The 23,299-nt window shown below is 34.6% G+C and overlaps 1 protein-coding gene and 1 long non-coding RNA gene across 2 annotated transcripts in view; one reads left to right on the top strand and one right to left on the bottom strand.

The window, feature by feature from the left end:
- The window catches only part of LOC111060895 (laminin subunit alpha-2-like), a gene marked incomplete in the record, with an annotated part of 262,801 nt that overhangs the window by 17,118 nt on the left and 222,384 nt on the right, over window positions 1-23,299 (bottom strand). The window contains 4 exon segments of the mRNA XM_039425289.1: window positions 1,800-1,961; window positions 16,504-16,684; window positions 19,594-19,757; window positions 21,445-21,630. Coding sequence (XP_039281223.1) covers window positions 1,800-1,961; window positions 16,504-16,684; window positions 19,594-19,757; window positions 21,445-21,630 — 693 coding nt within the window.
- On the top strand, window positions 5,544-10,949 carry LOC120350159. The gene is made up of 2 exons (XR_005570661.1): window positions 5,544-5,948; window positions 10,907-10,949. It is a non-coding gene; the product is annotated as an uncharacterized LOC120350159 (long non-coding RNA).

The raw sequence follows: 23,299 nt of genomic DNA on the forward strand, positions 1-23,299 counted from the left end.
CCTTCCCCAATCATTTTAAAGAATTGTGTTTTGTTTATTAATAGTTTATAAATAAATAACGAGCGAAGCTCGGTGCCCCGATATTAGACATTTATAAAGATAGGAGTACAATATCTTTCTCCAATGCCATTATAACGTCGACCTCACTATAGACTTTTATTAAGAAGGGAGAAGAATATCTTTCTTCTCTTACGACTTCCATTATGACGTGGAACTCACTATAGATAGTAGGTGGACGAGATTATAAGTAAGATCATCAGCTGTTCTTAGTGAGAATTTGTGTGTATTTTTGGCTTCAAAATTCATAAAATAACTTAATTAATACAATGTGCAGTGATAATTAAGTGTAATATTTAACTATAATTTGGTGTTTTAATTTTTCTAAATTTAAAATTTGCATCTCATATTTATTTTTGGACGAAAGTTGAGCTTGAACTTTTTACAGAAGAAACATAACCTATTTTTTGGATATGTAATCAAAATTTGGGAATGGAATAGTTTTGGGCCAAGCCTGTTGTTCCTTCCCAATCATATTTATATGATTTGTTATTGTATCCACGTATAAATAAATAAATAAATGAGACTACAATAAATTGATGATTGAGTAAGAGAAAAAGGTTGAGATTTCAGCTGGATAATGACAGCCGATTTTTATTGTTGACTTGATAATCTATAAAAGTATTAAATATTATGGAAGCCAGTGGAGGCTCGTCCTATGTGTTCAATGGTTCATTGAACCCCCAGAATTGAATCAACTTCCTATACAATGATGAATTTGCAACTCAAATAATTATATTTTTATTTTGTACTCATGAAATTACATCACAACATTTTTCATCTACGTAAACGTCGATGTTTTGCGGCCGGTGCCGGAGTGGCTTGCTTGAAACAGCACCGAATGGCATGACGAGACGGGTGGTGGTGGAAGGCAGTGTTCATTCCCCTATGTGAACCCAAAAACAGGGCTGGGTGAGGTAGTAGAACGGAGGAGGGGAATCGGTTTGCTAGCACGAATTTGGTTCACAATCCTGCCTGAACCAAGTTTGCACGAGTTCATCCGAGAGTAGCCGAACCCAGCCGAGGCAAGTGAAGCATTCGGTAAACCTCGGAATGAATCGTGAGTATTCGTGATACGGATACAGTGCCATCTTGAACTTGCTCATAACCAATAAATTTAAATTTGGTGGCAGTAAACAGTAAAAAAGCGGTAAACAAGAAGTAGCCTAAGCGTGACAGTTTTGAGGTTTTACAGTATGGTTTCGGGTATACACTGTATACAGTTGTGATAGATTTCACTGCATTTTTCGCTATATAAATTTGTTTTGCGTGTAGAAGAATATAGTAAAGTTTCGTGTATTCGTGAGTATTTGTAGTGTAACCATTTTCCTTTAATGAGAGTGTGAATATAATTTATTGTGTTACCGTAACAGCATTTTGATGAAGAAATATGAATAAGGTTCAGTATTTGTTGAAGACAAACATTATTAATATTGAGGATAGGTGTAAAATAAACATGATGGTAGACCAACTCCCGAAGTAAAAATCAAACAAGAAAAATAAGAACAGGACAAAAAATCTATATTTGTAGAAAATATGCTCAATCTTTGGGGGGTAATTCCTTAAAATTATTATTGATTACCTTTACACTTGATTAGGCTCAATACTCTATAATTATCCTCTTGACCTTTCTCCCCAATAGATCATGAGGTTGAACCCTCAAGCTAAAAGATCACGAGCCGCTACTGATGGAAGCTACTATATTTTCCTTGCGTGCTACAACCATATTTAAAAGTACTCACAGGCACAATGAATATAAGTCCATCAGGATAGTAGGTGCGGAAATGCAGTTCTAGCGTGTAGTTCTTCTGTAGGGTGGCGCGTTTACGCAAGTGCATGTGAACGTGCGTGTGTGGAGAGTCACCAAACTTCACCGCCCCTGGTTGAAGCTGGTAACTGCTAACCTAAAACATTTTTTACAAGAAAATTAAATTTAAATTCATTCACAACACACCAAAACACAATGTGAAATAATTAAACAGTTACAATGAATATGTATTAATTATTAATACAATGAATATTAATTATTAGAATAGCGGAGTCATCACTCAGGCCACCAAATCGGACTTTTGAACTGGTGAGCTGAGAGAGTGATGACCGCGTAGAGGCGAAACTAGAGGGAGAACGTTCCGAGACGCGCTAGAGGAAGGTTGTGCGTGAGATAGTGAGATGTAGTTTCAAGTAATGTGATTGAGGAGTGATTATGTTTAGAGAGAGAGAGAGAGAGAGAGTATAGATGTTTGTTATAGGATTTTTTCAATAGAGTGAGATTGTTTTGGTGAATTTGCGTATTTATTTAAAAATATTATCCTATAGAAGTAGCAGGGCCCAGGACCCTAAAAACCTGGTGGTGGCAGCGCTACTGGAGAGCACTGTCATGCTCGCCATGCACCCCACAAATACAAACACAATAAAACAAGAAAAATGCTGAAATGTGGTCAGTTTCTTCCAGCAATTATCATTATTATTCGTCCAATTTACCACCCACGGAAGGGGTGTTTGGATATGTCGATAATATGTAGTCAAATCAAGTCATATTTCAATTATTTCAGATAGCAAAATTACATAAAAATATGTACTTAGTAAAACTGAGCAGCCTAAATCATCTCGTAATGTGCTTCAAATTCATCAATTGAGTATGCACAAATGGTCAAAAGCTGCTGCTTCATCAATACTAAATTAAATTTGGACAATTTAAAACTAAATTAGGAAATTGATGAAGTTTTAGGCAATAGCCTGTTTTTTCTTTTCCGATTCTTGTATTTTTTGCTAACCTTATAAATAAATAAATAAATACTCTGAATTTACGTATTGTTATGCTTGAAGAGGGATGAACCATTAATATTTATTCAAGGGCACTTTACCTTTCATTGTTATTATCATTCATTATTATATCCTATTTTTTTAAAATATTGTATTATTCTATTTATTTTATCTACACAAAGGGTTCTGTTTATTATTTTATTATTGAATGTTAATGATTGTGAAATGCGTTTGTGTTCTTGAACTGTGATTGGAATGTAATTCCTTTTTTTTATTGGTTGAATAAAGCATTTATTTTGGTTGAATGAAGCATTTATTTACGTCCTGTATTTTCTCTTATGTTAGCTGGTAATTTATTGTACAGTCGAATGCCAGCACTCTTTACTCCCCTCTCTCTCTCATACACACGGTGGTCCAGTGTGCATCATCTCGCAACTCTTCCCTATGCCTTGTTCTATAATTGTGCAAATGTGCGCCAGTTTATTCTTTCCTATCTGCTCGAAGTTTCCTATAGGAGGCTTCTCACTCCTATTATACGTGATCTTTATTCGTTTTGTGGCTTACTCTTTCATGCTTCGAGAACAATAATGATTGATATCATTGACTCCAAAACTTTATACTATGACAAGATCGATTTTTGATAATATGGGCTCTTCATTCTCTTCACCTTAAATCTATTCATTATTATGAAAATTTTATCATAAAGTGAACTATATATTACTAGCAGGTAACCCGTGCTTCGCAAGGGTTTTTCTTAAAACTTGACGTAATGAAATCTAGAAGAATTCAAAATAGGCCTATAAGAATCCTCGGTTGATTAAGAATTTATATGCTGCATTTCAAGTAAATCAGTATGACCACCTTTCAATTAAAAAAGAAGTTGGATTCAAAATGGCGGAACAAATTTGGGTGTGACGGAAAACCTGTTTTTATCATTCGAAAAGGATCCCCAATCATACCTATCTTCTAATTTCCCTTTTAAGAGAAATTTTCTGCTGCTTCCATACAAACTGGAAGCATGACAAATAATTGAAAACTTGACAAACTGGAAACTTGATGTAATCAAATTTTGAAGAATTTAAAATTGGTCTATAACCACCCTCGGTTGAGCAAGAATCTATATGCGAAATTTCAAGTTTATCAATCCAGTAGTTGTCACGTGATAATGTAATTAAACGCGCTAACACAATAATTAGAATCACTAGAATGACTCTAGTGTAATCTCTATACCTGATAAACTTTTTTTATGAATAATGGAAGCACAACTCAGTCAAACTCTGTTGTTAACAAACATGTTATGTATAATTTAAGAGGAGAGTCATTCACAGTTTTCCACTGCAATATTCAGGGTGTGACGCAAAATAATAAAATTGATGAGATTAATATCTTTTTGGCTAGTATCAAAAAGAAAATCGATATTATCTGTTTAACTGAGCACTGGATACAAGAGAATAATTTATTTCTCTTTCAGAAATTTCATGGTTTTGATAGAAGTTCATATAATTACAGAACAGGAAAATCAAGAGGAGGCTCATGCATCCTAACAAGGCACAGCCTGTCTTGTGAAAATATAATAGATTTGATGAAAGAATCAACAGCGCGATCAAGATTTATTGATATATTATATTCCTATAACTTGCAACTCCATTTTGTCGAACCGACTAGATTAGCAATAGGCTCTCGTACATGTATTGATAACATAGCGTCCAGATTTCCTAGCTTCCTAGCTTGAAAGAGGGAGATATTTCATCTCTTTAAAGTATGGTCTGCATGTTGAACGTATGGATTCTCTAACAATCACTCGTATCGCCCACTTCTGAATACGGAATATGTCTATCACTTGACTCGAGTTCCCCCAAAATATGATACCGTAGGTCAGAAGAGAATGAAACATTGCGAAATACACGTCTTTCAAAGTTTTTGTGTCCAACAATTCTTTCAAGTTTCTAAGTATGAATATTACAGAGCTCAAATCAAATCAAATCAAATCAAATCGTTTATTGCACAAAAATATATACAGAATACAACTGAAAGGAAATTGACAACTTTGTGCTACACGTCGGCAAAAGAAAACTTGTACGCCGACGTGGAGTCTTAATATAACTTATTCACTTATACATTAATATTAATATATAAAATGATCCTACAATATTATAATATAGGCTAACAGTAATTAACATTCAACCAACTAAATATTCCATTCTAAGAAATAACAATAAATTAAAGATATACATAAAGCTGAATTTAAGATTCATACAACATCAATCAATATTAAACCAAATCATTAATTGAATAAAAATAATTTTCTTTCACCCAGGTATGGAAATCTTTTATTTTAGGCTTCTTTAACAACCATCCTCTTGGAACTTTATTATAGAGTTTATTTCTCAAATATGAAATACTTCTACGGGATAGGGTGCTATCAACTCTTTCAATTGTGATTAAGTTTTGAGCGACTTGTCTAGTTACTCTTTGAAAATTTTGAATATTTTTTAATTTGAGCACATGTTTCTTAATAGTCTTTAAAATGAACAATTGCCTTATAGTGAACAGATTGGAATTTTGAAACAATGTGACACTTGGGAAATCTCTCGGATACCTCATTATTGTTTTGATAACTAACTTTTGTAAAACAAATAGAGGTTTTAAAGTTGAATCAAAACTTCCTCCCCATATAGAATTACCATACTGAACTAAGGATTGGAATAGAGCAAAATAAACAGATTTTAGTAATTTTAGACTCAAAATACTTCTAAGCATGTACATTTTTAAATTGACCACCCTTAATTTTCTACAAAGGTAGCTAATCTGAGGTGACCAGCGTAGATGCTTATCAACAAAAATACCAAGATACTTGTAATTGTTTACTCTCTCAATAACCTCATTGCAAGAATCACATAGATACCTGTTACAAGCATTATTCAAACAAAGCCTGTTCATATCTAGATCTCCTCTTGTTGTTGGACTGAAGGTCATACATTTTGTTTTACCAAGATTTAGTCTCAAATAATTACATTTTAGCCACTGAGAAACCTTATAGTAACCCACTTTTGTTTGCTTGATAACATCTTCCCAGGAACCTTCTTGGAAGATAAGTGCTGTGTCATCAGCAAAACAAATTGTCTTAAGTTAAATATCTATAGTAGTAGTATTACAACCCCATTGTTATAGAATACAGCTGACTATGCATTGTCTTCTTTATGTTTCAATCAATTATTTTCAGTTAGTCTACTGCCAAACTTCACCGAGAGCACTTCTCTCTTTTTCGAGGTTGTTCATTTAACAACAAGTTTTTTTCGATTCGCGATCTTTAATTTCGACTTCGTGAAAAATCCGGAAAACCAGTGAGTGAGGTGAACCCTTCAAGACAAGTTCTCTGCGTACCACACCTGCGACCTTCGAAGTTCAACCTGGCAGACAACGAAAGACTCCTTCCACAAATTTGAGACGGAAGTAAAACTACCATCAAGCTGTTATCACCATCACGCTGTAACCGTATCCAGCCTAGCAGTTAGTTCAACCCCACGCTGGCCACCGCAGGAGACGAGAGGACTCTACAGAGGGACCGAGATCTCGCCACCTTCAGGAGGATTCCTGCTGTCCTTATATCATCCGAAGGAGAAGACGACACCGACGCCGACGCCGACGCTGACGACAACCGGAACATCGCCCACCAACCTCAATCGACTGTGAGTAATTTCGTTACATCTCTTCCTCAACCAAACCCTACAATGCCTAATATCTCGAAACAAATTCCTCATGACATTCTTAAATTCATACCCCACTATGATGGTACTTGCTATAAGCTACCACATTTTATTAGTACTTGTAATGAACTACTAGTGTCCTATTGTAGTGCAAACATTGACGAAAAAACAGAAAATCACTGGCTCCTTTTCAGGGCAGCCGTAAGCCGTCTTTCAGGACCCGCAGAATCAGTTGTTTTTAATAACAATTGTACAACTGTAACAGAGCTGATAGCCGCTCTAAAAACAAACTTCGCTGACAACAGGTCCGTTCCAGACCTAATTGCGGAAATTACTTTCATGAAATCCTATTCAAATGAACACCCGATCGAATTCATTAATCGCCTCGATGAAAAACGCACAACTGTGTTGACTAAATATAAACTAGATGGTATCCAAGGTGAACTTTTGACAAATCTAATGCAGCAGTTGAACGCAACTCTCACTCGTACATTGATTCACGGAGTTCATCCAACTTTGGGCTCTCATTTGCAAATCCTGCAAATTCACGATCTTGACGATGCTAGACATAAGATTATTAATGATTGTAGTATTGTTCTAAGGAGCTTGAACTTCAAATCAACTATCAGTACTATCAATAAAATTGATTCAAGAGCTTTTAATCAAACGCCAATGCGATCAAACACATTCACTCATGCTTATCAAGCAAGCAACAGAGCTTTTTCTAACAACTTCTCGCAACCTCGAGTACCGAATTTCTTCCAACAGAATAATGGATCACAGCAAACATTCCCCCAGAACAGAAACTTTCAACAAAATTTTCCTCAAAATCAATTTGCTCAATTTCCTCACCAACCGAGGCCTGTGCAAATCAATCCTCAATTCAGACAACCACATAATAGTAAGTGGGATTCACAAAACACTGTCAGCATGCGCACAGTTCAAACTAATCCTTCTAATCGTTTCAAACTGAACTCAAAATCTCCGTTTGAAGTGCATCATTTGCAAGATGACTTGACAGATAACTCATCTAATCTTTTCGGAAACGGAATCCAAAACATGCATGATGACTTGACAGACAACTCATCTCATCCTTTCGGAAACAAAATCCAAAGCATGCAAAACCAGCTAACTTCACTTACTGAAGCATTCAACAACATGCAGGCTCATTTTTTAGGGGTAGGCCCAACACACTCAGCGGAAACACCCCCAAAAAATTTGAATTGAATATCATAAATAAGTCGCTCCCATATTTTGTCGACCACGCTAACCGTAAATGGATGGTTGACACTGGGTCGTCAAAGAACTATGTGAACCCCTCTATCATACCACCCAATGTGACGAGATATAAAGAAAAGTTCGTAGTAAAAACACCAGCCGGTGAAAGTGGTGGAAATGAATACATCTATATGAACTCAAATACTGTGTTTCCAGGAAGTTCACAAATCAAAATGTACGTGTATGACTTTTCAACAAGATACGATATCTTATTAGGTCACGAAACTTTGAAAGAACTCAAAGCCAATGTAAATTATACAAACAACACGTTAGATTATCGTACTATTTCGAAACCGTTGTTATCAGTGATTAACTCTAATGAACAAATTCAATTGAAACCAGGATTTAATGTTGTTACTGTACCAGTTAGGTCGATTCCTAATCTCAAGACAGGACTACTTAAAGCTGTTTCTCATGAAAGCTATTACGTTGAAGAAAGTATTGTTAGTATAGAAGAAAATAGATGTAAGTGCGTAGTGTATTCCAATGAGCTCATGACCATAAGCCCCGAGCCAATGGAGATAGAAGAATTAGAAACTATTTTTGACAATGATGAAATTGATAACTCAGATGTATCAAACAAATCGGATATTATAAGAGAAATTCCCAAACTTCTTCGGACGGACCATATGAATGTCGAAGAGCGGAAACATATCATAAATTTAATACGGAATTTTCCTGAAATCATCAAACGTGAACATGATGAATTGACAAGTAGTACTAATCTGTTGAAATTTAAAATCAACACTACTGACGAAATCCCTGTATATTCTAAAAATTATAGATACCCTCAAGTGTTCAGGAAGGACGTTGAATTAGAAATTGACAAACTTCTTCAGAATAAAATAATTCAACATTCCAACTCCCCATATAACAGTCCAATTTGGGTAGTGCCCAAAAAACCAGACGCCTCCGGTAAACGTAAAATACGTGTCGTTTTAGATTACAGGAAGATTAATGATAAAACGATTGAAGACAAATATCCCCTCCCAAATATTGAGGACTTATTTGGAAAAATTGGAAGGGCTACCTATTTTTCAGCGATAGATCTCGCTTCTGGATTCCATCAAATTCAAATGGAAAAGGAATCAATTCCAAAAACTGCCTTTTCGACTGAGAACGGCCATTATGAATTTTTGAGAATGCCGTTTGGATTAAAGAACGCTCCAGCTACTTTCCAACGTGCAATGAACATTTTGTTTTCCAGAATGCCCAATGTGTTAGTCTACATGGACGACATAATTGTGTTTTCCGATAATCTCGATGAACACTTGAAACATCTAAAATCAGTTTTCAAACAACTTGAAGATCATAATCTAAAAATCCAACTGGACAAAACAGAGTTTTTTAAACGAAAATTACTGTACTTAGGACATATCATATCTGAACGCGGAATTCAACCCAATCCTTCAAAGCTAGAAGCTATTAAGAACTTTCCAATCCCAAAAACTGAAAAAGAAATTAAACAATTTCTAGGATTGACAGGCTATTATCGAAAAATGATAAAAGATTACGCTAAGATTGCAAAACCTCTCACACACGCCTTGAAAAAAGATGTTAAAATCAATCCAAACAATCCAGACTATCAAAAGTCATTTGAAACATTAAAACTTCTATTACAAAACGATCCAATTTTACAGCTACCTGACTTCACAAAAACATTTATTCTGACTTGTGATGCTAGCAATTATGCTATAGGTTCAGTGTTATCACAAAAATTCAATGGTAAAACCTTACCCATTGCATATGCTTCTCGTACACTTAATCGTCATGAAGAAAATCTTTCTACGATTGAGAAAGAATTATTAGCTATAGTCTGGTCATGCAAACATTTTCGACCATACCTCTATGGTAGAAAATTCATAATCGAAACCGATCACAAACCTCTTCAATGGCTCCACAGCATTAAAGAACCGAATTCAAAATTAATTCGTATGAAACTCTTTCTAGAAGAATTTGATTTTTCAATCCAGTATGTGGAAGGTAAATCGAACCAAGTAGCCGACGCTCTTTCAAGAATACGCCCACTTGACGTTAACATGATGGAAAATGATGAAGACGAACCTTTCCAAGGTTTCGAAAGTGGTTTTCGTGGTTTCAATCATGACTTTCAGGATCTCGAGAATAACAATGATCTCGATGACCCCGACGAATTTGACATGGACGAACTGCTTAGATTTAACACTAACACAGACATTCCCTCAGTGGACACCGTCACACTTGATGATTTTCTTCAACACGTAGGCAAATCTGCCGAACAAACTAACAATTCCGATCGAGATAATATTGTAAATAATGATAATGATGCTAATGATAATGATGATAATGATAATGATGCTAATGAACAAGAAATTGATAATCGTAGTCTAGTTACAATACATTCACAGGAGAGTTCGAACGAACAAGTAGTTATTGCGGAAGATGACAAAATAATCAATGTTGAACAAAATCAAATCATTTTAGAACGTGGCAACAAAGAACCTGTTATCAGAAAAGTTTTTACAAAAAACAGATTGACTCTATATTTTCAAAGTTCATCCCATCTGAAGTTCCATTTCGTAAATTGAAAACAAACTTTTCTTTTGATATTATACATGAAGCAAATATTAAGATTGAACCACTACTAGCAATAGAGGAACTTAGCATTGCAAAAGACGATACTTATTATATTTGGATTTTTATTATATGTTTTATTGTCATTCTTAGTATATTTATTGTATTTAAATTATATAACTTTATTAAATATGTAACTTCTTTACGAAATAATTGTAGAAATGTTAATGTAGCAGCAACTTCGCAAGCCCCAACATTTGTTCTTGGGCCTTGCCTCCAAACCCAAAATTCTGATCGCTGAGGACAGCTTCAGTCTAGGGGTGGAGGAGTTAATATCTATAGTAGTAGTATTACAACCCCATTGTTATAGAATACAGCTGACTATGCTTGTCTTCTTTATGTTTCAATCAATTATTTTCAGTTAGTCTACTGCCAAACTTCACCGAGAGCACTTCTCTCTTTTTCGATGTATATTTTATAATTATGTGTTTGAAATTAAAGTTTTCTTTTTAAAAAGGTGTTTGGTTACCCCAGAACTATAACTTTAGACCCAACTGAGTCCAGTACACTAGGCAGGTTATTAACATAGATCAAAAATAAAACTGGTCCCAATACAGTCCCTTGAGGTAGACCCCATGTCACATCTCTAATCTCACTATTACTACCACCACAGCTAACGATTTGGCTTCTACCCCTTAGATAACTTTCAAAGAAATCTAACTCTATTCCTTGAATACCAATATTAGATAGTTTCTGGATCATTTTATCATGTGGTACTGTGTCAAAAGCCTTGGCCAGGTCCAGAAACATTACCAAGGTTTTTTTATTTGTTTTGAAACCATTGTATATTGTCTCAGTTAAGGACTCCAATGCATCCTCTGTGCTTCTACCCTGTTGGAAACCAAACTGCCTCTTATCAAGGATTTTATTAACATCTAGATATTCAACTAATCTTTTCTTTACCAATTTTTCGAAAATTTTAGAAATAGAACTTAGCAAGCTAATTGGTCTATAATTTTGAGGTATTTCTTTACTCCCCCCCTTGTGTAAAGGAATAACTTTTGCATGCTTGAAATGCAAGGGAAAGTATCCAGATGAAAAACAACAATTGAAAATTTCTGAAAGAGGTTTAGAGATTGTGTCAGTTAATAGTTTTAGCACGCTGTTGGATATGTTATCCCATCCAGGTGCCTTATTATCATTCAAACTTTTGATTACTTCCTTGATTTCTGTTTCAGTAACAAAATTGAAATTAAATGCATTTTCAATATCTATTGTTTGTTCCAAATATTGATCTTCATTCTGTCCATGTATATCAATTTCCTGCGCTTGATTTATACCTACATTCACAAAATAGTCATTCAAAGCATTAAGATCTTGATTTACATGTAATTGTGAATTCTTATTTACCCCAATAATTGCTTGATTTATCACAGACCATATCTTCTTAGGGTCACCTTGAGCTTTATTTATTTCTGATTGATAATATAAATCTTTTGCTTTTCTAATTAGATCTACTATTCTATTTCTGTAAGACAGGAATTTCCTTCTCAGCTCTACATTAAATGGTTCATTTTTCAATCTTTTATATAATCTATCTCTTATAGTTATGGACTTTAGAATTCCATTGGACATCCAAGGTTTCAAATGTTTTTTAGTTAAATTAACCTTTTTAATAACTGTTGCTCTACTGATGCACGTTTTTACATTATTTACAAATTCATTTACTAATGTTTCAATACTTCTATTCGCGTCAATCTCCCAATTCATTAAAGCACTCTCCTCTAACAACTTTTCTTTATTAACATTCCTCACTTCAATAAACTTACATGGCTTACTAGATCGAGAACAAACATCTTTTTTAATTGATGCGTGAAGAGCAGTCGCATAATGATCAGTAATTGACATTTCTAATACAGCAGTTTTTAATGAGTCATTATGTTTGGATTTAGAAAAAATATGGTCTAAACAAGTATTTGAAGCAGGACGAGTTTTTCTATTGACAAAGGACTCAAACCCATGCGAACTCATAATAGACAAATAATCATGCGTTTTTTTAGAGTTACATAACAAATCAATATTTACATCACCTATCACTAATGAATAATCAAAATTAAAGCATGAACCATTCATATAATTATCAAGTTGTTCTATAAATAAAGGTATACTTGTACTAGGAGATCTATAAACGGATGTTACTAAATATTTATTATTTTTAGTTTGCAGCTCAACAGCTAAGAAAGGATATTCGTTTGGACTATCAATTTTTTTCGAGGAAATACTATTAGCTACATACATGACAATTCCATCTGAACGATTCAAGGAGTTACTTTTTATATATAAATTATAGCCATTAATGTTTAACAGTGATTTTTCTTCTTCAGAAGTCCAGGTTTCAGTAAAAATTAGAACCTCAAATTTTGTTCTCATGCTGTTCAAAATAATGAGAATTTGATCAAAATTTCTTTTCAAACTTCTTATATTTAAACTAAAAATATTCAATTCATAATTAAGGGGCTGGATATAGTTCAAGTATTCATCGGTACTTTCACATTCCCTAACACTGTTAATACTATCTACAAATTGCGTGAGATCATTCATAATAAATGTTTAATCAAACCTGTAGCAACACTTTATTCCTCTCCGTTGATAACTTTTTTCAGATGGTCCAGTCCCTTGACTTTGAATACAGGTGAGCCCTCCGACTTCTTAGCGCACATTTGTGAACCACGAAACCAGACGAATTTCCAATCATTTTCCCTAGCTAACTCACGAGCGGCTTTCAGTTCTTTGCACTCTTGGCAGTCAGCTGATTCATTAGCCTGAAGTGTCCGTTCGGCAGGTTTCTGTTGATTTTTTTCACGTCGATTCCGGGGCTGCTCCTATCTTCTCTGCTTATGGTTTGGAAAGCCGTCATCCATTTGTCCCTCATACTCCTTCTCACGAACCTGACGACAATCATCGGTGTAGTCTCTCGGTTCATGGATGGCAGTCTGTGAGCGACGCTGATTTCGTTTGATGAAAAATCAGACACTTGGAGAGCACTGGCTACGCCTTGTAGGATTTCGTCCATGTTTTCGTTCTTTGTTGCAGGTATACCGGTTAATAATAACCGGTAAGTGATAATATCAACTTACTCTTTAAATATTCCAAATGCTTTAATAACTAGTAGTTCAGTGAACAGTAGACCTCACGCAGTTTTCTCATCCACAAGTACCAGATGTCAACTGTTTTAAATGTTAACAAACTCAGTTCACGTTTGAATTTGTATTTCATATGATATAATTCACCCAGTTCCGTGATGATCTTTCGATCTGATGAAAATTATTTTTTTAGAATCAAAAATATTAAAATTTTTCCAGCATTATTTAGTTTATTTGTTTATTTTTATTCACCTATTAAATTAGTTTTTTCGAATTTGAGAATATTGATACTGATGGGCACGCATAATAATACCATGACTGCAAAACAAAATATTGAAACCAAAGTCCTTAAAGCTGCGATTAGACCAAATTTATAAAAAAAATGTTAATAACTCAATCCTTTTAGATGATATTAGATTGAACATAACTTATCATACACATGATGAACATATGTGTTTGTCAACTTCCGTTCAATCTAATAGAATCTATAAGGATTAAATTATAACCATTTTTTAATAACTTTGGTGTAAACCCAGCTTAAAGATGCATACCTCTTTGATGTCTTTGATTGAAACTATAGACCTTATACAAATACAGTAATAGACTGGCTTCTCTACACATCTGTGTAATCACTTGTCAGCTGATTTATGATGAATAATTCTATAGTCTGATTTTTACTCTAATATTGGAGTATGAAGGAGGCTCCTTTTTCCTTTTATATTTTCCTTGAAATGCAAAATTTCCAAAAAACTTGTATAAACGTCGACGCGCAATTTAAAAAGAAACATACCTGTCAAATTTCATGAAAATCTATTACCGCGTTTCGCCGTAAATGCGCAACATATAAATATATAAACATTTAAACATTAAGATAAATGCCAAACCGTCGACTTGAATCTTAGACCTCACTTCGTTCGGTCAATAATAAAAAAATTTACTTATTCAACACAGTAAAGTTTCAAACTATACAATTGAATATCGTCAGAAGGAGAATTAACTTATACCTAACATGTAATAGTATTTTACATGTTACATAATTATGTTAGAGCATAGGCTATAGATAAGTGTGTGATCACATAGGATGCGTATATGTGCAAGTGCATGCTTGGTTAGGTTAGGTTAGGTTAGGTTAGGTTAGGTTGGGTTACCTAACCTAACCTAACCTAACCATGACCAAGCGCGCAGATGAGAAACAAAATATGGAAAGAGCAATGGGAACACTCACACTGAAAGCGTGTACTTGCTGGTTGCGTTCAGTGTGAGCAGCTACATGCAAGTCACAACATGATTCAATGACACTTTCCACATTTTATTTATGGCTCATGTATGATTTGACTTGCACTTTAATAAATGTCTAATATCGGGGCACCGAGCTTCGCTCGTTATTTGTTTACAAAATATTGATGGACAGAACACAATTCTTTAAAATGATTGGGGAAGGACTAACAGGCACATCCCAAAACTGTTTCTTCCCCGAATTTTGATTTATACACTATAAATAATCCAGAAAGAAAGTTATGTTCCATACACTTGAATTCAGGTTCAATTTTCAGTCCAAACATTTAAAAACAAAAAAGTTCTAATTTAGATTATCTACAAACCAAATTGAATAACACTCACTAATCACTTAAAATTGTCAAATAATGAATAACTTTGAAAATTATGATATACTCTAGTTTAGAATGATTATCATTCCATGTCAACAAATCAGATATTTTGATCAAGTCGATTAAAATTTCTAGATGATATTTCTCGCTGATTGATTGTACATAGCTGGAAATAATTCTGTTTCTCTCCCACACACGCATCTTCTGTTTCGACAGACGACGAAATTATCATCTGTTTTTCCAAGGATGAATAATTGTTATCCTTCTCATGTCCTTCAGCGAGTGTTCCCAGGGATGAGACCTAGTGCAATTTTTATTTTTATATCATAAACCTACTATGTTCCAGATTTCGTGAAAATCGTTAGAGCCGTTTTCGAGATCCGTTGAACATAAATAGCCAGATAACCAGATATAAAAGTATAAACAGATCTACAGAAATTGCTCGCTTAATATAATAGGATTTGATACAAACATAGGAAGGCTTAAAGACAATTTCCAGTACAAGCCTTAATGACATATCTAATAGCATAACAATACAATAAAAAGTAAACAAAAGAAACATGATATGGCACTTCATTGTGCACTAACACACATACGCATTCAATATGATCACACCCTTATTCTAATTAATGATGATTGATTCCATAATCCTACTTAACGATATCATTTTGCTTTAGTAAACAGTTATATTTATACATCACTAGCCGTCAGACTGACTTCGCTCGCCATATCCGTCTAGACAGGGGGCTCTGCCCTCTGGACCCCCGACTGGATCGTCCAAGAATGAGATCAGAGGGCTCGCTTCGCTCGCCTGCATTTTTCATTTGAGCATGCTTCATTCCATCAGAAAGTCAAAGTACTGAGAAAACGCAGAAAAGCTGTGAAAAACGTTGGAAAAACGCTAATTTTGGGCGTATCTTTGGCGTTATTAAAAATTCCTTCTAACACAACATTATTACACCCTAGCTTAGCTTCTGTACCAAATTTGAACAATTTCTGTTCATTTGTTCTCGATAAAGCTGAGAAAACGCTGGAAAAACGCTAATTTCGGGCGTATCTTTGACGTTATTGCAAATTCCTTCTAACACAACATTATAACACCCTAGCTGAGCTTCTGTACTAAATTTGAACATTTTCTGTTTATTTGTTCTCGATAAAGCTGTGAAAACGCAGATTTTGGGCGTATCTTTGGAATTTTTTTTCAAATCCGTTCTTAGTGCGCCTCTAAAGGGCCAACTGAACATACCAAATTTGAACGTTTTTGGTACGGTAGATTTTTAGTTCTGCGAGTGAGTGAGTGAGTGAGTGAGTCAGTCAGTCAGTCAGTCAGTGCCATTTCGCTTTTATATATATAGATTTTGTTTCTGGTTCAATGTAAAAGCTATTATTATTTACCTTGCGACAGCCTAGGGTGCCGCCTGGCATGGGGGCGGCGGCTGCCATTTCCGCATTACCACCTAGGGCACCGTCAGAGGCGGCACCGCCTCCGTCTCCGCTACCGCCTCCGCGACTGTTCGGACCTGTGCGGCCGATTTGCGCATGATAGAACGTGACCGGCTGGTCGAAGTGTAATAATCTGTGGAGAATGATAAACAGAATAAATGATACAAAAAGTAATTTAACAAAATAATTAATAGATTACACTATAGACTCTATGACATAGAGAAAATTATCTAATCGATTTTTCATCTAGCTGTTTACCCTGTTGTCAATATTTGCAGTAGCACTACGGGGTGATTTACAACATTTAATTTAAATTTCCGTTTAATAATAAATATCTCACATGATAGAGAGTGATGAGGATTGGGAATGAGTATGGAACAGTGGAGGGGGGGGCGTGGAATACTCCACCGGTCATCGCAGGCCAATCCCCCCCCCTCCCAAGTGGGTCCAAGTTCCATCATCTAGGGAATGTTAGAAATGCTAGCAAAATAGTTATTTGTGCAACTGGTGCGCAAAGTGACAGTTTGCTGCACCGAAAGAAACGTTTAGCGGAATGGCTTCTTGAGCGCAGCAGAGGAACTTTGCGCACATATTTCACATTAAATTTTTCCTACAGTTACCATTGAATATGAAAAGTGGGTAATTATGGATAAAATGATGGTTGAAATCCATCAAATGTTTGTGTGTGTGATGCTGTTATTAATAACAACCTTAATCCATTTAAAAATTAATAATCCAATTGAAGTTGAAAATTCTCAGCCAAAGTTCTCATTTTTATTTATTCAAGAATCAGAAAAAATACAGATAAAACAAAAAATTCGCATTCAAAATACACGCCAACAGCTGGTTGGGATGGCTGCAAAATGGCTGAACCGACAAGCGCGCGACCTAGCGGGAAGAATCGTACCTAACTTCGTTTCATCCAGCTAAAAACAGTATTCAGATATTTAGACATGGTTAACTAAAATTACCGAAAAATACTATAAGTAAACTAAAAAATATTTATAAAATAACATAGACAACAGAAAATATTTTATTGTAGTATATTCTAATGTTATTTTATTAATTTTATTGACATGGATTTTGAACGGTAATTATTTAACCTGAAAATTCGAATTTCATAATGTGTGTTTCCTACATATCTCATTGCTTGGAGTTGAAATAATTATTACTGTCAATAGAAAATAAACATTATTTATTATTAAATGATAAGTTATTATTTAATTATGATTTAGATAAACATTATTCTTGTTTTGGATTTCTAGATTGGCATTTTATCATAAATGTAGGGTAGCCATTGAAATGATTCTTATCTAAATCTAACCACAGTCATTGTTACCAACTTAATTTTTGTTTCCGTGCACTAATCCTCCATATAACCCAAATCTGGAGAGCAGAAAAATTTTTCCCGCACTAGAGCGGAAAAGTGATTCTTTGCGTTCTGTAATCAGTGCAGGAATGGCCACTTTTCAAGGTAACTGTAGGAAAAGAAAATTGTTGATTTTTGAAGCTTTTGGAGTACCTGAACATTTTCCTCTGAACTCACATACAAAAGGCAGAGAACTGAGAAGAATTCTCTCCAATTTCACCTCTTGTATAATTTTCAGTGAATCCTCACTACCAACAACTTTCAATTACTTAACAACTCGCACTACAACTGGAATTTCTTTCATAATAATAATACTTTTTTCATCTTCCACTTCCTCCATGGTTCACACTTCACATTCACTAATTCATGCACATGAAACACTGTAAAAACACGATTACTAACTCACACGAATAAGATTAGCCTCACTTTTAAAACAATAATATATTTCAAATGCGCAAATTTCCGTTAGAGCTGTAGAGATGGTGGGACATGTGAAGGTGTGAAGGAGGGAGAACGCAGCTACCGAAAACACCCGACAGTGGCCGAGAACGCGCGAAGCCTAAATACATCACAGCCGGTTGCGAGTATTATTTGAATGGTCTGGAACCTGTAGGCTGGGGGCTCTTGCCAAGGACTGGAGGGGGACTGGAGTGATCCGCTAGCCTTCTGCGCTTCATATTCATATTGAGCGTCATACTTATCATATTCTTATCGTTTTTTCAAGTTTTGGAGTTTTAGAAGATCAATCAATCAATCATTTATTTCTTTCCAAAACATACATGAAATGTACATGAAAAAGTCAAAAACTAAAAACTAACTTAAAGCTAAAGAGAAATTAGTGACTGTATAAAATTCATTTTTTTTACAGTAAACTCGTTTATACTGAAGAATGGCTTGCATGATTGCTCTCTATCAAGATTTAGAATTATTCTTATTGCTTCTTTTTGTAATAGGAGTATTTTATCTAAGTTTGAGATGCTTGTTCCTCCATAAATTTCAACTCCATATGAAATGTGGGAGTGGATCATTGCAAAGTACACTGCTTTTAACGTTTCTAAGTTCGAAATATTTGCTAGTCGTCTCAGCGCAAAAATTCCTGAGCTTAATTTTTTACATATTTTTTGGATGTGAACGGACCAACTAAGTGTGTTTTCAAGACCTAACAATTTTATTTCTTCCTTATTATTTACGGAATTAAGTTGTTTTACCTCTGAATTTCTACAAGTAAAATGGAGGAACTTTGTTTTGCTATCATTAAGTAGCAGATAATTTCGGGGTTTGAAGCCTACAAATGTACATTTAAGTGTTGAGATTATCTTAATAAGATATCTAAGACGTAATCTAAATATATATATATATATATATATATATATATATATATATATATTTATATATTTAGTCCAATTCCTCTACACATCGCTGCATCAAACGATGACCGGACGCCTCGCCACTGGTATGGAAATGATCTTGATAAATTGAATTGAGAAATGCTACACTACGCATACTACAGGATAAAGTCAGTCTCTGAATGTAACAAGAAGCAGACTTCACAAAACTGTAGGAGCAAGACACTGAATAGAAAACAATAATAAATTACAACAAAACGAATAACTGTAGGGGCAAGCCCCCAAAGCAGAAAACTATCATAAATTGCAATAGATAGCAGAACTCACTGATCGTTAAATATAGCATCCTTGATAGTGCCGACTAGGGGCACATTGCTAATAGTCCGCCCGGTCGTGTTGTAGCCAGGGGGCAAGCCCCCAAAGTACAGGCCGCCCTGGTGGGGCGGAGGGGCCTTAACGACGGTGGCGCCCTCGGGAAGGGTGGCCGTGGCCTGAAATAGAAATATATAAATAATTTAATGAATGAATGAATAGACATGAATTTATTGCCAAATACAAGAAATATTTTTACAAATAAAATAATCATAAGATAAGATAAGATAAGATTCTTTATTTCGCATCCAACTTACAACAACAGATAAAATATTAAATTTTAAAATATTAACAACAGATCAAATATTTTATTGGTCATAACAATACAAATAGCAATATATACCTTTAATTTTTTTCAATAGGCCTACTTGAAAGTTTAAAGTTTAATTAAATAGAAAAGAAACTTGATTTAAGGCCATTTGCACAGTGAAAGCCTAAATAATGACATTGGAGAAAGACAGGAGAGCAACATTGCCGATTCACTGCCTTCTGTAGATGATGGCTGATACCGGTATATCTGATGTAATATCAACTGTTCATTCTTGTTTACAATAATCAAGAATATTTTATTCGCCAAGAAAAAATGTTTTTGAATGATATGTTTTCATTTTCATAATTGAAATTAAATATTTTGTTAATCAATTATATTTCTACATTGTTTAATAACGATCTTGCTACGGTAGAAAGGATAGCGCTATTTTCTTTGACCAATGATAGACAAGGATAGCGACACCAATGTTAATCAAATACTGCCATTATAACGTGGACCTCACTTTAGAACCCTACTATCCGGATGGACTTGTGCCTGTGAGTAATTTCATATATTCAGTAATTTGAATATGTATTGAAGCTTACAATGTTATTCTTGATTGATTAACTTATCCTGAATGATTTTTAGTAGGGTGAGGTCCACTTTTAATAGCAGTGGAGAAACACTAAATACTACTCTATATCAAAATAAAATCAAATTCATTTATTGCCAAAAAGAAAACAAACAATAATTTACTCATACACATACATACACGAGCAAAAATAAAAATAAAATGTTCATAATACAATATTACACATACATGCATATACATGAGAGCAGAAAAAACGAATTATAAAATTTCTAGGCATCACTAGCGAAAAGAAGAATCTTTGCCCACTGGTGAGAGTTGCTTAAAATGAAAATCCTTAAAATAACTAGAAATTGAAACGAAAAGATTTATAACAAAAGTAGAGACACAAAATATACTTTAAATCAATATACTTTAAAAATGTGGTCCAATTTAAATCAATATACTTTAAAAATGTGGTCCAAAGTAGAATAATTCACCCTATATTGATAATTTATAAAATGTCAGAATTCAGAGAAATACCAAACTGAAAACTGAAACAGAAGAAAACAAATCACAGTGCAAGGTTCAAAGTGAAGAAATATTCACCTTTGCTTTAATCCACTCAGTTATGCTCTTCTTTGATATTTTATCATTTGAATCAAAAGGTATTTCATTTATTAATTTGCTGCTTGAGTAAATAAATTGTATTCTAATGAAAGTTAACTTTGTAGGATAAATTTGGAATTTTTCTATTACATTTGGTCTGAAGTTGTAGACATGTTTATTTAATTTAGGAAATTTGCTTTTATTTTTTAATAAGTATTCAAGTTTTAACGTAGAGTTGTCTAACTGTGAATACATCAAATACCTGGAAAATTAGATGAAAGGGGTATAATCTCGGTTTATTCAAAATGGTTTTAATAAATATATATTTTCTTTGAATGATTTTTATGAATCATCAAAGTCTTTTGGATCCTTTCTTTACCTGAACTACGTCATCCACTCGCAACTCGAGTCGACGACCCATTTTGGCAACGGCTACCGAATGGAAGCGACTGTCGCCGTACTCCGACCCGGTAGAGGCCAGTCGCACCTCGCCGCGACCCGCGTTCAGTCGCACCTCGATCTGACCGCGGCGCAGTGACGCCGTGTAGTAGTTCAGGCGGTCTTGCTGCAATACCAAATCAACAAAATTCATTTGAAATGAATACTATAATAACAATACAGTAGTCTGAAAAAAATAGTCCGAGACTTCAAATATTGTAAAAAAGTAAATCCTATACTATTAAACGAGCAATTTCTGTTTATATGTTTAGATGTTTTTATGTTTATATGTATATCTGTATGTGACCGGATCACGAAAACGGCTCCAACGATTCTTATGCAATTTGGAACAAAGTAGGTTTATGATATGAAAATTTGATTGCACTAGGTCTCAACCCTGGGATAACTCGCTAAAGGACATTAAAAGGATAAATACGTCCTTGGAAAAACAGCTGGAAATTTTGTCGTCTGTCGATACCGGAATGGAAGTGAGTGAACGAGTGCATGTGTGGGATCATTCAGCTGATCTCACGAGAAGAAAAATTCAGCAAGAAAAACTTATTTTCGTTTATTTCTCTTTTTTTAGAAAACATGTTTACTTCAGAAAGTCCAAAATAGTAACTGGATACTGTTAGTGTAGAATAGTACATAGTATATTAACAAATATTTCAGCAAACATAGTATATCATTCTAAATGGAATTCATAGTATATCTATTTGTAATTGATGATGTGTTTGTTTTTTCAAGTGTGAATGGATTGTTATTTTGATGAGTGATAGAAGATTAACCTAGATTTTGATTTGGACTGTAGTATAAATTTGAAAAAGGATAGTTTTTGGCATAAGCCTGTTGTGCCTCCTCATATAACTGTAAAAATAATTGAACGACTGAGAAAATTAATAAATAAATATAAACTATAAATTCAATCTTTCGTTACAAATTTTCTATGCTATTACACTCCAGAGCAAAGCTCGGTCCCCCGATATTGAAATCTTTATTGGCAATCACCCTATAAGCCCGAATGTTTCCAACTCTTTTGATTTCACTAGACTAAGTTCCTATAAGCACCAGTTTTCATTTTATTGAGAATATTTTATTAATAAAATTCCAGCCAGATTTGTGTTTTGTAGAATGAATAGTAGTATTTTATTTTATCTGTCAAGAAAATATAGTTTTTAAATGATTTTTTGAAAATAAATTTTTCTAATTGAGTTTAAATATTTTGTCAATAAATTATATTTATACACTGTAAAGAAACATCTGTCAATGCAGCGGAGGCAGAAAAGGATAGAACTATCTGCTTTGTCGAATGATAGACAAGGATAGCAACACCATTGTCAATCAAATACGGCCATAAAGAGGACCTCACTATATTAAAGCTGGTCACATTCTGTTGAAGCTGACGATATCTCAATAATTGATGGATCATGAATTTTTCATGGTTTGATGCCGGCGCTTCACTCTCGTCGAGTGCGTACGAATGACGACGAGCGAAAAGTGTGGATGACTACTATGCCAATGCTCGTCTTCACTCGGCTCGACTCACCTTCCCTCTTTTTTTTGTCGAGAAAAACTCGAACGAGACAAGAAAACGCTAATGGCCCCCTACCACTGATCCTGAAGGGGCGCTCATATTCTGGTCATATTGCAGGGTGGATGGCAAGACGGACACGAGCCACCATTTGGCAAGGGACTCGGCAAGAGTGTGGACCCACAGTGTAACCGTTGTAATGTTGTTACATTTGGCAAGGGACTCGGCAAGAGTGTGGCCCACAGAGTGTAACCGCATGCTATTG

This window comes from Nilaparvata lugens, chromosome 3, assembly GCF_014356525.2.
Source record: "Nilaparvata lugens isolate BPH chromosome 3, ASM1435652v1, whole genome shotgun sequence".
Taxonomy (NCBI): Eukaryota; Metazoa; Arthropoda; class Insecta; order Hemiptera; family Delphacidae; genus Nilaparvata; species Nilaparvata lugens.